This window comes from Propithecus coquereli, unplaced genomic scaffold (genome assembly GCF_000956105.1).
Source record: "Propithecus coquereli isolate 6110/MARCELLA unplaced genomic scaffold, Pcoq_1.0 Scaffold14, whole genome shotgun sequence".
Lineage (NCBI taxonomy): Eukaryota > Metazoa > Chordata > Mammalia > Primates > Indriidae > Propithecus > Propithecus coquereli.
The window spans coordinates 1,278,237-1,292,296 of NW_012138302.1; the positions used below are offsets into that span (position 1 = coordinate 1,278,237).

The following is a 14,060-nucleotide window of genomic DNA, read 5'->3' on the forward strand; positions in this document are numbered from 1 at the left end:
CTGAGGCAAGAGGATCCCTTGAGCCCAGGAGTTCAGTGAGCTAGGATTATACCACTGCACTCCAGCCTGGGCAACAAAGCACAACACCATGTCTTTAAAAGAAAAAAAAATTATAACTTCTATTCTACAAAATAATTCATATACAAAGTAAAAGAAAATTTAGTATATATCAGACAAAGGTTTGGTATCTCAAATGTAAAAAGAACTCATCAAATTTATAAGAAAAAGATAAACCCATAGAGAAATAGGACAAATCAGAAAAGAGAATGGGAGATAAACATAAAAAGATGTTCAACCTTCAAAGAAGAAAATGCCAAATATTTAGATACCACTTCATAACTATCAGATTGGCAAAAATTAGAGCTCTGATGAAGGGTCGGTGAGGGTATGGGAAAACAGGAATTCATAATCACTGCAGATAGAAGTGTAAATTGGTACAATCACCCTGGGGAGAGATTTGGCAATATCCAGTAAAAATGAAGATAAGCACATTCATGAGCCAGCAAGACCACATCTATTAAAGATATATTTCCTGAAGAAATCTTGTACATGTACTCCCGAGAGAAGTATATAAAAATGTTAATTGTTGCATTGTTTAGAGTAGCAAAAAAATAGAAACAATCTAAATGCTCATCAATAGGAGAATAAATAAAATAGAGTAGCAAAAATAGAATAAATAGAACAGAGCAGCAAAAAACAGAAACAATCTGAATGTTCATCAATAGGAGAACAGAATAAATTACAAGGTACTCATAAAATGAAATACCAAACAACAATTAAAATGAATTAAGTACATCCAGATGTATCTCAACATGGGATATATTCCAAAAACATTGCTGAGGGGGAAAACTCTTTGCAGAATTATAACTAACAATATGATAGCATTTCTCTACATCTTCAAAATATGTAAAGTCACCCTATATACCATTCATGAATACACATGTGTTAAGAAAATATAATGACATGCATGACAATAACAAACAAATTCACAGCAGTAGTTACTTCAGAGGAGGAAGGGGAACAAAAGGAACTTGAATTTTCAGGGAAACTATTTCTCTCACTTAAAAAAAGAAAAATCTGAAGCAAAAACATCCAAATGTTTTTTATTCCTGATTTTTGGATCCCTAAGTGTCACTGGCTTTATTTTCTGTACTTTTCTGTATTTTTTAACTTTAATTTTTTTTCTCAATCAGTCAACATATGTCTTCTTAACAACTCCAATCAGAGGGTTAGAGGAAGAAGAATACAATTGGTTAATATAAGGTTTGGGGAATCTGAATTTCTACAAACAGTGCTGCTTTTGTTTCCCATCATCCAAGAAAATCAGAAGTTACATGGACATAGTAAAATTTCCCTTTGATAGGCCAGGTGCGGTAGCTCACGCCTGTAATCCTAGCACTCTAGAAGGCCGAGGCAGGAGAATCACTCAAGGTCAGGAGTTCAAGACCGGCCTGAGCAAGAGCGAGACCCCGTCTCTACTAAAAATAGAAAGAAATTAGCTGGACAACTAAAAATATATAGAAAAAATTAGACGGGCATGGTGGCTCATGCCTGTAGTCCCAGCTACTCGGGAGGCTGAGGCAGCAGGATTGCCTGAGCCCAGGAGTTTGAGGTTGCTGTGAGCTAGGCTGAAACCATGGCACTCTAGCCCCTGGCAACAGAGTGAGACTGTGTCTCAAAGAAAAAAAACCTCCCTGTGATAAAACACACCGAGACAATGTTACAGGAAAGACAGCAAGGCCAGTTCTCCAAAAGCGTATCTCACCTCTCGAACGTGTCTTTTCAGGTGCATGTATACACTCTGTCCAGTTTTTCGAAAATGTCTTTCAACATGTTCCCTTCCAAAGGCCAAAAACGTATTCATGCATACATAGAGTCCACCTTCAGAATTCTAGAAGGAAGAGACAGAGTACAACATTAGCCAAGTCGTCTAGATATAGAAAAAGGAAGGGGAAGGAAGGCAAACAATAAAGACAAAGCTTGGCAAAGGGCCACCACTGGTCTTGCAGTCATCATCAGTGACCCTCCAATAGCTCCACAGACGCCCACAGTGGCAGCTGCCACCCTAGCCCTGAGGTCCAGATGCTCCTGGACAGCTGAGCACTCCGTGTACCAAATGCTGGCTACATTCAGTCAGGTGAGATCCTCAGAGGCCCTGGGAAATAAACATGCTTGTCTGAATCTCCAAAATGGGCTGGGGAAGAGGGCTGGAAGAAAGCTAACAGGGATCCAATACTACCATTACTGTAGTATTTTATCATCATTCTTCCTCAGTCATCAGTTCAAGTCTCCAGGAACATAAAGTTTTAGGTCTTTTTAGCAGGACAGGGTTCTTCAAAGATACTGTTCCCTACTTTTGGTGACACATGGTATTTTAGGGAATCCATTAATAAATCATAACAATTTAATAAATAAATACAGGTTGAGTATCCCTAATCTAAAAATCCTAAATCAGAAACACTCCAATGAGCATTTCCTTTGAGCATCATGTCAGTGCTCAAAAAGTTTCAGATTTTAGAGCATTTTGAAATTATATTTATAATTTAATAATAATAATGCAAATATTCAAAAATCCAAAACCCAAAACACTTCTGGTACCAAACATTTTGGATATGGGATACTCAACCTGCAATAAAAATAAGTAAATAATAAAGGATGGAGTCCTATAATAATCATAGCTACATATTAATATTATTCCATGTCTGATATGTGCCAGGTATTTACATGTATTATTTCTAATGCCTGCAAGCTGCTTATCATTATTGTACAGTTTTAAAAAAACTAAGGATAAGTCACTTCTCCAAGTTCGCACAGCTCGGAAGTGTCAGAGTTAAATTTGAATCTATTTCTCTTTTTATCCCTCTAGGCCACATTTCAAGGCACATAATATTAATTAAAGACATACTGCTAAAATCAACAGTCAAGGATACTGTTTACATTTCAGATGCCTGATTTTCTATCTAAATTTCATATCTCCTTTTCTCTCACTCTGCTTAACCTGCCTCTTTGTAAACATAGGCTATAAAATTAGCCACTTTCCTCAATGGAAATAGATTTTATTAAGCTACAGTTAAGTCTCAGTCCTCCAAATAATGAAAAAACTAACTTTGAAACCCCTGTCAAAATTGCCAACAAACACATTACAAAATTGCTTACACCACATTTTTTTTTTTTTTTTTGAGGCAGGGTGTCGCTCTGTCACCCAGACTAGAGTGCAGTGGCATCATCATATCTCACAGCAACCTCAAACTAATGGGCTCAAGTGATCCTCCCGCCTCAGCTTCCCGAATAGCTGGGACTACAGGTGTGCACCACCACGTCTGGATAATTTTTCTATTTTTTATAGAGATGAGGTCTCACTTTATTGTTCAGGCTGGTCTCCAGTGATCTCCCACCTCTACCTCCCAAAGTGCTAGGGTTGCAGACATAAGCCACCATGCCTAGCTCCTTACACTGCATTTCAATATAGTACAATTATAATAACAAAACAGACATCGATGCACATTACAAATATACAAAAAATAATTGCTTAAAGCTCCAATAACTAAAGATCGTTAATTTTTTAAAATTTCTAACAACACAATTCTCTAACATTGTATCTATGGTTTATAAGCCAGGATATAAAGAAGTCCTGTCACAACGAGAATATTTAACAGCATTAACTCAAATATGTGCCTCTTACTGTAGTATATACATTGCAATAAAGCTAAATAAATAAATAAATAAATAAAAGATATTAAGATCACAAAGAAAAAAGTAAAATGGTCTCTATTTGCTAATGACAATATAGTCTATAAGGAGAATACTAAGGAATCTATAAACCAGTGAAAATAAAACTAGTAATACTAATAAGTGAATTTAGCAAGGTCATAGGATAGAGGTTAATAGACAAAAGTCAATTGCAATTTTATATACTAGCAACACATACCTGCAAATGAAACTTTTAAAATGTGACTACAAAATAGCATCCAAAAACCCATAATTATAGTACATAGCTTGTGCTTCTGGATAACATTTTTCCCTTTAAATTAGATCATTTGAATAAAAGTAGAAAATTCCTTTAACTAGAGAAAACATATTACACTCATTTGATCAATAGATTAGGTATTTTCAAAAGATTTTTGTTTAAATAAACATATTCTTTGGCATGGAACTCTTAAGAAAAAAAATATTGCATCAGTACATGATCAATTATTCATTAAGCCCATTAAATTAAGTATCACATATTGTGATCAAAAAAAATAACAGTTTCATTCTCCTCCAATAAAATATAATTTGACCAAAGAATTCAAACCAGAAGATACACCAGGAAAATATGGGATTTGTAACAGAGGACTGTACTGTCACCAACTATCTCTGTGGCCTGAGGCAGGTTGTCATCCCAGTCTCTGGGCTCCAGTATTTTCCTCCTTAAACAAGGTGGTAGCAATAATTCCCACCACACAGGGATGCACAAAGTTTAAAGCAGATGAAACACGTTAAAGTGCTTTCTTTACTGCAAGTCATTACATAAACATTGGTTATTATTTCTTATGGGCTAATCATGATCATCCTATTATCTCAATCATTTTATAATTGGGGAAAACAGACAGAAGGAAGAATAAGCAAATGTGACAGCCACACATGTTGGGGGCAACAAATATTAACCTGTAAGAAAAAAAATTAGGCAACTAGTGGAAGAACCAAGAAATTAGCAAGCAAAAATAAGGAAACATGTTCAAGGGCAGCATTTTTCTGAAGAAAAACACAGAATTGCTCTATAATGCAAGAGTTTATGAAGTAGTTTCTAAGATAATCATAAAGTCTTTGCTAATTTCATTATCAAGACTTTTGACTTATTAGGGAATTTGATAGAAATTTAATATACCAAACATTCATTCTCAATTTTTGGAGTTGCTTAATATCGTCACAAAGTCCATCATCAAAGAGAAAAATTCTTGGCTAAGTGTGGTGGCTCACGCCTGTAATCCCAGCACTTTAGGAGGCTGAGGCAAGAGGATCTGTTGAGGCCAGGAGTTCAAGACCAGCCTGGGCAACATCGTGAGACCCTTTCTCAAAAAAAAAAAAAAAAAATTAGGCTGGGCAAGGTGGCCCATGCCTGTAATCCTAGCACTCTGGGAGGCCGAGGGGCGGATTGTTTGAGCTCAGGAGTTCGAGACCAGCCTGAGCAAGAGCGAGACCCCGTCTCTACCAAAAATAAAAAGAAATTAATTGGACAGCTAAAAATATATAGAAAAAATTAGCCGGGCATGGTGGTGCATGTCTGTAGTCCCAGCTACTCGGGAGGCTGAGGCAGGAGGATCGCTTGAGCCCAGGAGTTTGAGGTTGCTGTGAGCTAGGCTGATGCCACGGCACTCTAGCCCGGGCAACAAAGTGAGACTCTGTCTCAAAAAAAAAAAAAAAAGATGTAAAGTATAATGAATAAAAGCTTGTATCCAAACTATGTAAAAACTGATAAAATTATAAGATGTCAACATTCAGGTTCAATGTAGTAAAAAAATTTTTTTTGTTTTATTTTGTTTTTAATTTTATTTTGATGTAAAAGACCATTTGGTTTTAAATATAAGAAAATATTCAAAATCAAATCATCACATCCTCACAATCTCCTGAAGTAAGCATATTAAGATGATCTTGAGGCATGAGTATATGCCTTGTAAACCAGCAAAAACTATTAAAATCGCACAGCCTGAATCCACAAAGAAAACCTGTATATCCCCTCCTACAATATAAATTGATTCAGTCATCCTAGAGAGCAATAAAACCATGACCTTTGACACGGTATTTCCTCTTTAGGTGTAGACTTCAGGAACCCAAAAGAAAGAGGGGGAAAAAAAAAACCCAAATTTTTGTACAAAAATATTCAGAGATACACTATTTATAACAAGAAAATGGAGCAATGGCCCTACATAGAGGAGTTAAGAAACTGTGGCATGGAAACACAACGAAATACTGTAACATTATTTAAAATGACAAATTTATGAATTGTGTGTATGTATGTGAAGAATATGTACAGAATTGTGTATAATGTGCATATAAATGTGTATAGGAAAATAACATTAATGAAAAAAGAGCACATGCAGATGACGAGTGGGGAAGCGGATGAGGGGACGGGAAGTTGGAGCGTTGACAAAGGTCTGAAATGAAACTGGAATGCAATAAACAATTTTATATTTATTTAAGCTCTTGATTTTCATTCTTGCCCACACCCTCACCTCCCACTGCATTCTTGCTTCCTCTAGGGTGGTGCTTCTCCAACTAGGGTCATGAAGAAAGAGGTCGTTTTGCTTTCTTTTTTGTTTAGTTTCATTTCTATCCATTAAGGAAAAATGCGTGGTCCCACCACACGTGACTAGTTCACAGCTCCTGCCAGATGCAGATGTATTCGCATATATGTTACAAGTTCCACAAAACCCAAGTGCGTCTACATCCTGGGCAAACTCTCAGGTCTCGTACTTGGATGTGGCTGCAATGTCAAGTTACTATAGAAATCTCTAAACACTACTCTCGATGTTGGCATTTATCTCTCGGCACAGTCAGCTGGCACACTTTGGGTAGCACTGGTCTAGGATTAGGTGAACTCTCCCCAAGTCAAAGAGTGTCACCAGAAAGTGTCACCTTAAGGACCTTCAGGACACAGGTCAGGCCTCCAGCCTTCAGAGCGGCTCACATCAACACCCGCAACCCAAGACTGCAGCTGCTCCCCGGATCCCACACCCAGCCAGTCTCTGCCCATGAATGATTCCCACGTCCCCCTGCTCAGCTTCTGCTCTGACAGCGCTTGACCCCAAATCCGCTATCACTTCACAATTGTTAGCATCATGTTCATTGAAATCTGCGGCTGCGAGAAACCCAAGCTTCCTTCATTTGGGGCCAGTACATTCAGAAGCTGAACCACACATTTACTTCTTGAGGGTAGGATAACTGTGTCATATTCATTACTGAATCCTAAAAACAGTACCCCGTACAGGGCAGGATTGAACAAACATTTGCGGAATGAATGACAATTTTGCGTCATTATTTCTCACTCTCTCTCAAATCGTTCTTCAATGCCCTTCTGATCTGAATTTAAAATATTTCACAGTACAGGTTCTATTTAAAGCATTTGGCATAACTAAACAACAGAGATTATCAAAATAAAACTGATGGTCACGGATAGAAAAACAGCCTGGGGCACCAGCAGGAACACTGGCTTTTCAGATTTGTTTGGCTAATGTCACTCTTAGCAGCTTGGACTCTTGAACCCCATTGCCCCAGCTCTTCCACAGGCTGTAACCAAGCCAGCCCCACGTGTTTCTTCAGGATGGCAGCTGCCATTTCCACACCCCCATCCCACCCTGGACCCTATCTGGGTCCCATTCTCAGAGGGGATCCAGCCCAGAATGACCAATGAACAGTTCTCTGCATGCTCTAAGCTAAATAGGATTCTAACGATCATTTTCATGATGTACTAAAGAGAAACTTGACCAAATGCAAGAATATTTCAACACCTGCAATCACAAGGAAGGCAAGAAATACCGCACAGGGCTCTATAATGACTCCTTTTGACAGCTTCTCCCACTCCACAATCAAACCACAAAAGAAAGAAGCAGCATTAGAAGGCCATGTGTTGTTAAACCCATGCTTCAATGCATTTCAATATATATAAATTCATTTATTACTTTACAATGTATTACCCTACATTCTATTCAGAAGTAACATCAAGGACAAAATTACTCCTTTTATTAATATATTGCCTGCCATTTAAAAGAATGTTAAAACGGTGGCCAATATAAAGGTCAAGGTTACAACATGTTTCAGAGTAGCAAGTGAACAGTCATTTTAAATAAAAATACACTACACTGGCAATCAGTTGGTTTGCAGAGAACTCTGTTTACGATGGTGTTTTCTTGGAGACCAGCCTCCCGGCTGGAAGACAGGAAGGGAGAGTGAGCATGTGTGAGCAATGCACTCAGGAAACAGGGGAGCTGCGTAACGCTTGTTTTTATAACTGCAGAACAGTGTCTCCTGTGGAAAACAAGCGGTCACTGCCGCAAAGAGAAACATGATGTAGGTAGATGGAGTCACAACAAATCCACGTCCAGGACAAATTACATACTAACACCACGGGAAGACTGTGACTCATGCCCTTGCTAAAGAAAGACGAAGAAGACAAGAACACAGTATTTTCCAGAACATTGACGGTTTAAAAAAGAAAAAAAAAGAAATTAACTAAATTAACTGCTTATAATCGTGAAAAGGAAGTAAACTCAACACCCAAGAACAGATTTGCTTAATAATTTATGGTACATCCAGGAAATGTAACATTCCTTAGCCATTGAAAATCGACTAGTGGATGAGTATTTACGGATAGGAAAAGATGTGCATGGTATTTTGAGTAAGAGAGCAGGTAACGAAACAGTATGTACAATGCGATACCCAGTGTGTACACTCTGCCTGGTGTATGATGTTGTCTAGGCATGGGGAGATAATGTGGGATTTTTTTTCTTCCTGTTGTCTTTTGGAATTTTCTAATTTTTCTTCAGGAATATGGATTCCTTTTTTAATTAAAAAATAAATAAAATTTTTCTTAACTGAATGTACTTAGAACCCAAATATAGTTGTATGGAATATAACAGTCTTTCAAATGTGCCCTTTTCTTAAACCTGGCTTCCCTTAGGCTTCAGCAACCCAACTGCACAGCCTTACTCTTGCTACCCAGACTAAAGTGTGGTGGAAATAACTAAGACTATCTTGAGATCTGTAGCTGAGGAAATTTGGGAACACACAAGTAAAACAGAGGTGATGAAGAACGTAGTCTCAGGAAGGCAAATGAGACTGTAATTACAACTGAGAAAAATGAAACTACTCAGGGACACTGCACCCCAGGTGGCTGCCACCCACGTTTACAGAAGGGGGTGGTAGGCACAAGGAATGGAAAAGAAGCCCTGAGAAAGAATGAGGCTGAGATGTCTTCTCCAGGGGGCAAGAGAAGGAGATGGGGGAGTGGGGCAGGACGACAGCAGGGACACAAGCAAGGCTGGTGTCCTAATGACATGTATCTCCTAGGAAAGGGAGACAAAAAATAAGCAAGAAAGTGTAGTAGAAGAAAATTTCCAGCAGTGATAAGAGGAGCCCAAGTGCTTGGGGTCTCTATACAGCCAGGTGGGGAGGACTCTCTGGCGGGCTGAGATGTCAAGGACCAGTGGCCAGGCAAGCAAAGTGCGCCTAGGCAGACAAAACAGCAGACACAAAGGCCACAGCCCCAGAAAAAGCTTAGCTACTCCTTCAAAGAACAGAAAGCAAGCCGGGATGCTAGAGTAGCATGAGAGGAGGTGGCAGGACAGGAGGAGGAGAGGGCTGCAAAGACCAGCTCGAGGAGACGTCACAGGCATGGGGAGAGCTGGGGAGCTCCTGAGCAGGCGAAGCCACTGGAGGGCTCTAAAAGCGAGAAGTGCCACGATCCCATCTACATTTTTCAAAGATCACTCTGGCTACTAGGGAAGAATTATGGAGAGGATTAAGGAATATATACAGTTAAGAGGCTGTCATTGGCCAGGTGTGGCGGCTCACGCCTGTAATCTCAGCACTGTGGGAGGCTGAGCCTGGGCAACACAGGGAGACCTTGTCTCAAAAAAAAAGCTATTATATAGTCCAGACCCATGTATCTAATACAGTAGCCATAGCCACATGAGGATATTTAAATTTTAAAAGTTAAATTAAAAACTCGGTTCCTTAATTGCACTGACCACATTTTAAGTGCTCAGTAGCCAAACGTGGCTAGTGGCTACCCTCCCCTACTAGACGGCACAGACACAAAACAAATCCATAACTCACAGAAGGTTTTTCTAGACAGCCTTTGCCTAAACAAGGCCAGATGGTGGCTTAGCCTAGGGGCGGTGGCAGGAAAAAGAGAGGAGGGGGTTCACAGCAGAGATGGGCACTCTTGGACAGATTCAGCATACAACTTTAGGATAGAGCTCACCTAGCACAGAAGATGGATTAGATGTAGAGATGCGTGGAAAAGGGTGGAACCAAGGACAACTCCAAACAGTTTGACTCATTACTCCATGAGACCATCCCCTCTCCCTGCTCAACGCTTGCTTTCATCGAGCAACCATCTACCTATTAATTCAATCTCTCAGGTACTTCCATATCTGAATGGCAGACATGACTATTCCAGTAACCAGAGCACAGATCCCCAGGACATTCTGGCTTTTAGAGCAAACCAGACAAGAGTTTTAAAATGCAAAAATTACGTACATGCAAATGAGAAGCAAACGTGCAGTAAGAAAGTAAAACAAAGTCGCAGAACAAGTGCAGCAGGCACGCAACACACAGAAAGGGGAAATACAATGGAGACAAAACGCTATGAGAAAACAGGCTGGATAGCAGGGAATGACCCACACAGGCCACCAGTAAAACAGAATTACCAATACAGTAGTTGCAAACTCTAAAACCCTGGTTTCAACAGTAAATCTAGCCAAGTAAATTTGTCTACATAAACTAAGTAGACAAAACAAATGCATATAATCCCAGCGGAGTGTAGCCTCCCTGATAAATCATGCCTGTGGCCATGAAATGTTAAGAAAAAAATAGAAATGTTGATGCAATAATGATTCTTCCAGCTTGCTCCAACTTTCTAAGTATTCCTCTCTGCAGAGGACTCCTACGCCTTAGGGCTGCACGGCCTGGTCCCAAACAGCTAACAGCAGAGTCTGAACAACTGGGTTTTGACTCCTCTGTAAATTGACTGTTCCACGGAGGCACCACTTATTACAATAATTTTTTTCCTAAGCATAAAACCGAATCCGTCCTCTTGAGTGATGAGGACACTATCCCCGCCACAGCTGGGGAAGGGCCGGGGCAGCTACCATGAGGCTCACAGGACAAACGGGCGATGGGAAAACCAGCAGTGGATGACGACTCTGAGCTGAGCACCTTCGGCAGTTCCCCGCTACATCCAAAGAAAGAAAATGTGAAACCACCTTGTCAACAGTACAACCTTTTACAGCCTTTTCTTATTTTTATTTTATTTTTAAAAAGAGATGGTTTTCTTCAGGATGCAATTCCCCTGATAAACTACGTTAAACCTGAGGACTGGGTTTCCAGGCTAACCCATAAAAGCCCATCTCTCAACTGAATTTGAGTAGGAATAAAAGTCCTGAGCACAGTTCCCCTCCAAGAGGCCGGCAAATACCTGTGCCCACGGCTTCCACTGTAGCGCAGAGCCCCTGCAGAATTGCCAAGTAAAAGATGTCTTTCTTTGGAAACCCCAAGACCCCACAAATGCCACGTCACCTTCTTCTCAGAGGGATCCCCCCACCACACCCCAAAGAAAATGGCAAACACCCTCTGCCACAGATCCCCTGGCTAGAAAGTGAGAGCCAGCGAGGGGAGAGCTCCAGGGAGAACAGCAAGGAGTGTTTAAGACGCAGCCATGATTACAACAACCCTGCAAGGTAGGTACTACAGAGGGAAAAACCAAGGCTCGGAGAAATTCAGTGCAATTAAAGCATTTGCTAAAGTCACGTGACTACTAAGTAGTAAGGGGGACTGGATTTGAACCCAGACCAGTGTGGCCTCCCACATGCTGCCTGGTGCAACTGAGAAGCAGATGTCATTTTGGTGCCAGGAGCCAGGTGGGCGGATGTCAGCAAGCACTCGCTGTTGTGGGGGCTTGAGGAAAACAGCAGTTTCTTCTCTTTTTTCAAGGCTGTTTCATTCAGGAAAACGGGAGGGACGGCCAAGGAGAGCCACCCCACTCAAGTAGGTAGCCTGTGCCAGGAGCCCTGCCAGGCTTTCCTGTAGGGGAGGGGAGAGGATTTGGCAGCGCCCCTCTACCCCCGCCACCCCAGATCCACTCCCCAAATGCAAAAGGACATCTGGAGTCCTGGGAGGTGGCCACTCCAGGCTGACAGCTCCCTGACAAACACAGGCCACTTGGCAAGACCCAAGGTGCTGGGCTCTGAGACACTGGCGAAGCAGCTGCAAGATTCAGCAGCCCCCACAGTCCACCCACCCTAGTCGACTTGTTTCTAGCAACAAAACTGGGGGCCTGGAGAGAGAACCCACACCAACTGAGGCTCCTTCCAAAGCTCAGGCTGGAGACTCCATGGCGGAACCTGCCCAAATGGCACGGCCAAAGGAGCAATTCAGCGGCTTTACACAAAGGATACGATAGGTAAATTCCTTTCTCCGCTGCTGCCTGTAGCCTCCTGTTCCTCATTCCACTTCCAGGACAGCAGCGCTAAATGACCACTGTCTTCATGCTGTTCCCTTGCTCCTAACCTTACGAAGACCAGCCTCCTTTACCACCCACAGAGGATTCAACCTTGTTGAGGTCTCCCAGGATCCCTCTCCCAGTATCCCTCCCTTCCATAAAGACAGTTCACTCCCTCACATACCCAAGCTTGGTTCCACCTCCTCCAAAATGCCACCTATTTAGAGCCCATCTAGTTGTCCAGGCCAGTAACTCTTCTAGATTTTACCAACTGTTCCCAGGCCTGAAATCTCCATTCACACATTTTAAGCCCCACATTGTTTAAAACAAATATTCTATAAGTGCTGCAGGGTCTAACCTCCTGACACATTAGGGTTTAAATCCCATCACTGTCATGTACCGGTCTTCGAACAAGTCCTTGAACAAATTACCTAACCTCTCTGATTCTCAGTTTCCTAATCTGAAAAACAGGGGCAACAACGGTCACTATAATTTATAAGCCAATTACTATCATAATGAAATGAGATTACGTATATAAAAGCACCTAGTTCAATGTTTAATGCGTAATAGACTCTTGAAATCAGTGCACCTATGATAGGGATCCATGTCCCACTCTTCCCTCCTGCGGTCTTCTGCTTCCCTCCCAGTTACTCACATCCTCTCTAGCCCCTCTAGCACCTACCACAGTGCTGGGTGCATAGTCGATGCTAGATAAGCACTAATACTTTGCTAATTAACACAAAACAAAATGTTTCATTTTTAATCTTATCACAGGAAGCTCATATTTATTCTCACCTCAAGCAACATCTCTAGTCCACAGGCATGTTCAGATTCGTTAAAGTCTGGTCATTGTTGCATTTCCCTGATGTTCTAGCCCTAAAAATAGGTGCTCCTGTTCACATCTTCCCTGTGTGTGGGGACAAGGGGAGTTCTCATCTGATCACAAGACTGAACTGAGCGGCAGCCCAGAGGGAGGCCTGGGCAGCACTCAGAGAGACAAGCCCTCTTGTCATCTCCATCGGGGGCCCAATGTGGGATCTGCTACCAACCCCCCCAGGGCATCTAGAATCACAACACAGAAAACACTCAGCAAGTACCCAAGACATCTTGCCCTGGGTTTTCAAGGGTCAAATCTATGATTTTTCAGATACTATGATAAAATAAAAATACCATATTGGCTATTAATAACACTCTTTATTGTAAAAGATATGCTCGTGATCTTTAAAAAAAAAAGCAGAAAATCAGGAAAGATACAGGCTTAATAGCACAGGTTCATGAATGGCACAGTTTTCAGTCCTCTGCTCTTTTTCTTTTAATTCTCTAAGACCTCAGCTATTCTATATCTTCAACAATCCATATCCCACCTATGACAGAGATGTCCAAAGTGCTTTGAAAACAAAGGAAAATAAGTATCTAACTCAGCTAGGGGGACCAGGGCAGGGGGAAGAGTCCTCAGAGGGAACACCTGAGCTGGCTTTAGAGGATCCACAGGCTTTCCCCAGGGGGGCGCAGGTCGGGAGAAGGCATGCCAGGCCAAGGGAAGACCACGAGCAAACACACGCAGTGGTGAGAGCACAGAGCACCTACAGGACGGAAAGTTCCCTGAGCCAGAGGGAACGTAAGTGGAGGGCACAAAGCTGGATCAACAAGGTAAACTGACTTGATGTGCTATGTCAGGAAGGTCTAAATGGTGCCACTGAGGACTTCTAGGCTAGGAAATGACACGATCGGACCCATGTTTTAGAAAAATATATGAGAGTGCAGTATGAAAGACCAGTAGGGAAAGCAAGGTGATTAGTTAAGAGGCTTCTGCAGGAGTCCAGGCAAGAGATGATCAGCGCCTGAGCCTCACAGTGCAAGG

The 14,060-nt window shown here is 41.5% G+C and overlaps 1 protein-coding gene across 1 annotated transcript in view; it reads right to left on the reverse strand.

Moving 5' to 3' along the window:
- Positions 1–14,060, reverse strand: part of USP13 (ubiquitin specific peptidase 13 (isopeptidase T-3)) — a 105,271-nt gene that overhangs the window by 82,988 nt on the left and 8,223 nt on the right. Inside the window, exon 2 of the mRNA XM_012639387.1 lies at positions 1,766–1,891. Within this exon, the coding sequence (XP_012494841.1) occupies positions 1,766–1,891 (126 nt within the window). The remainder of the gene's footprint in view (positions 1–1,765; positions 1,892–14,060) is intronic.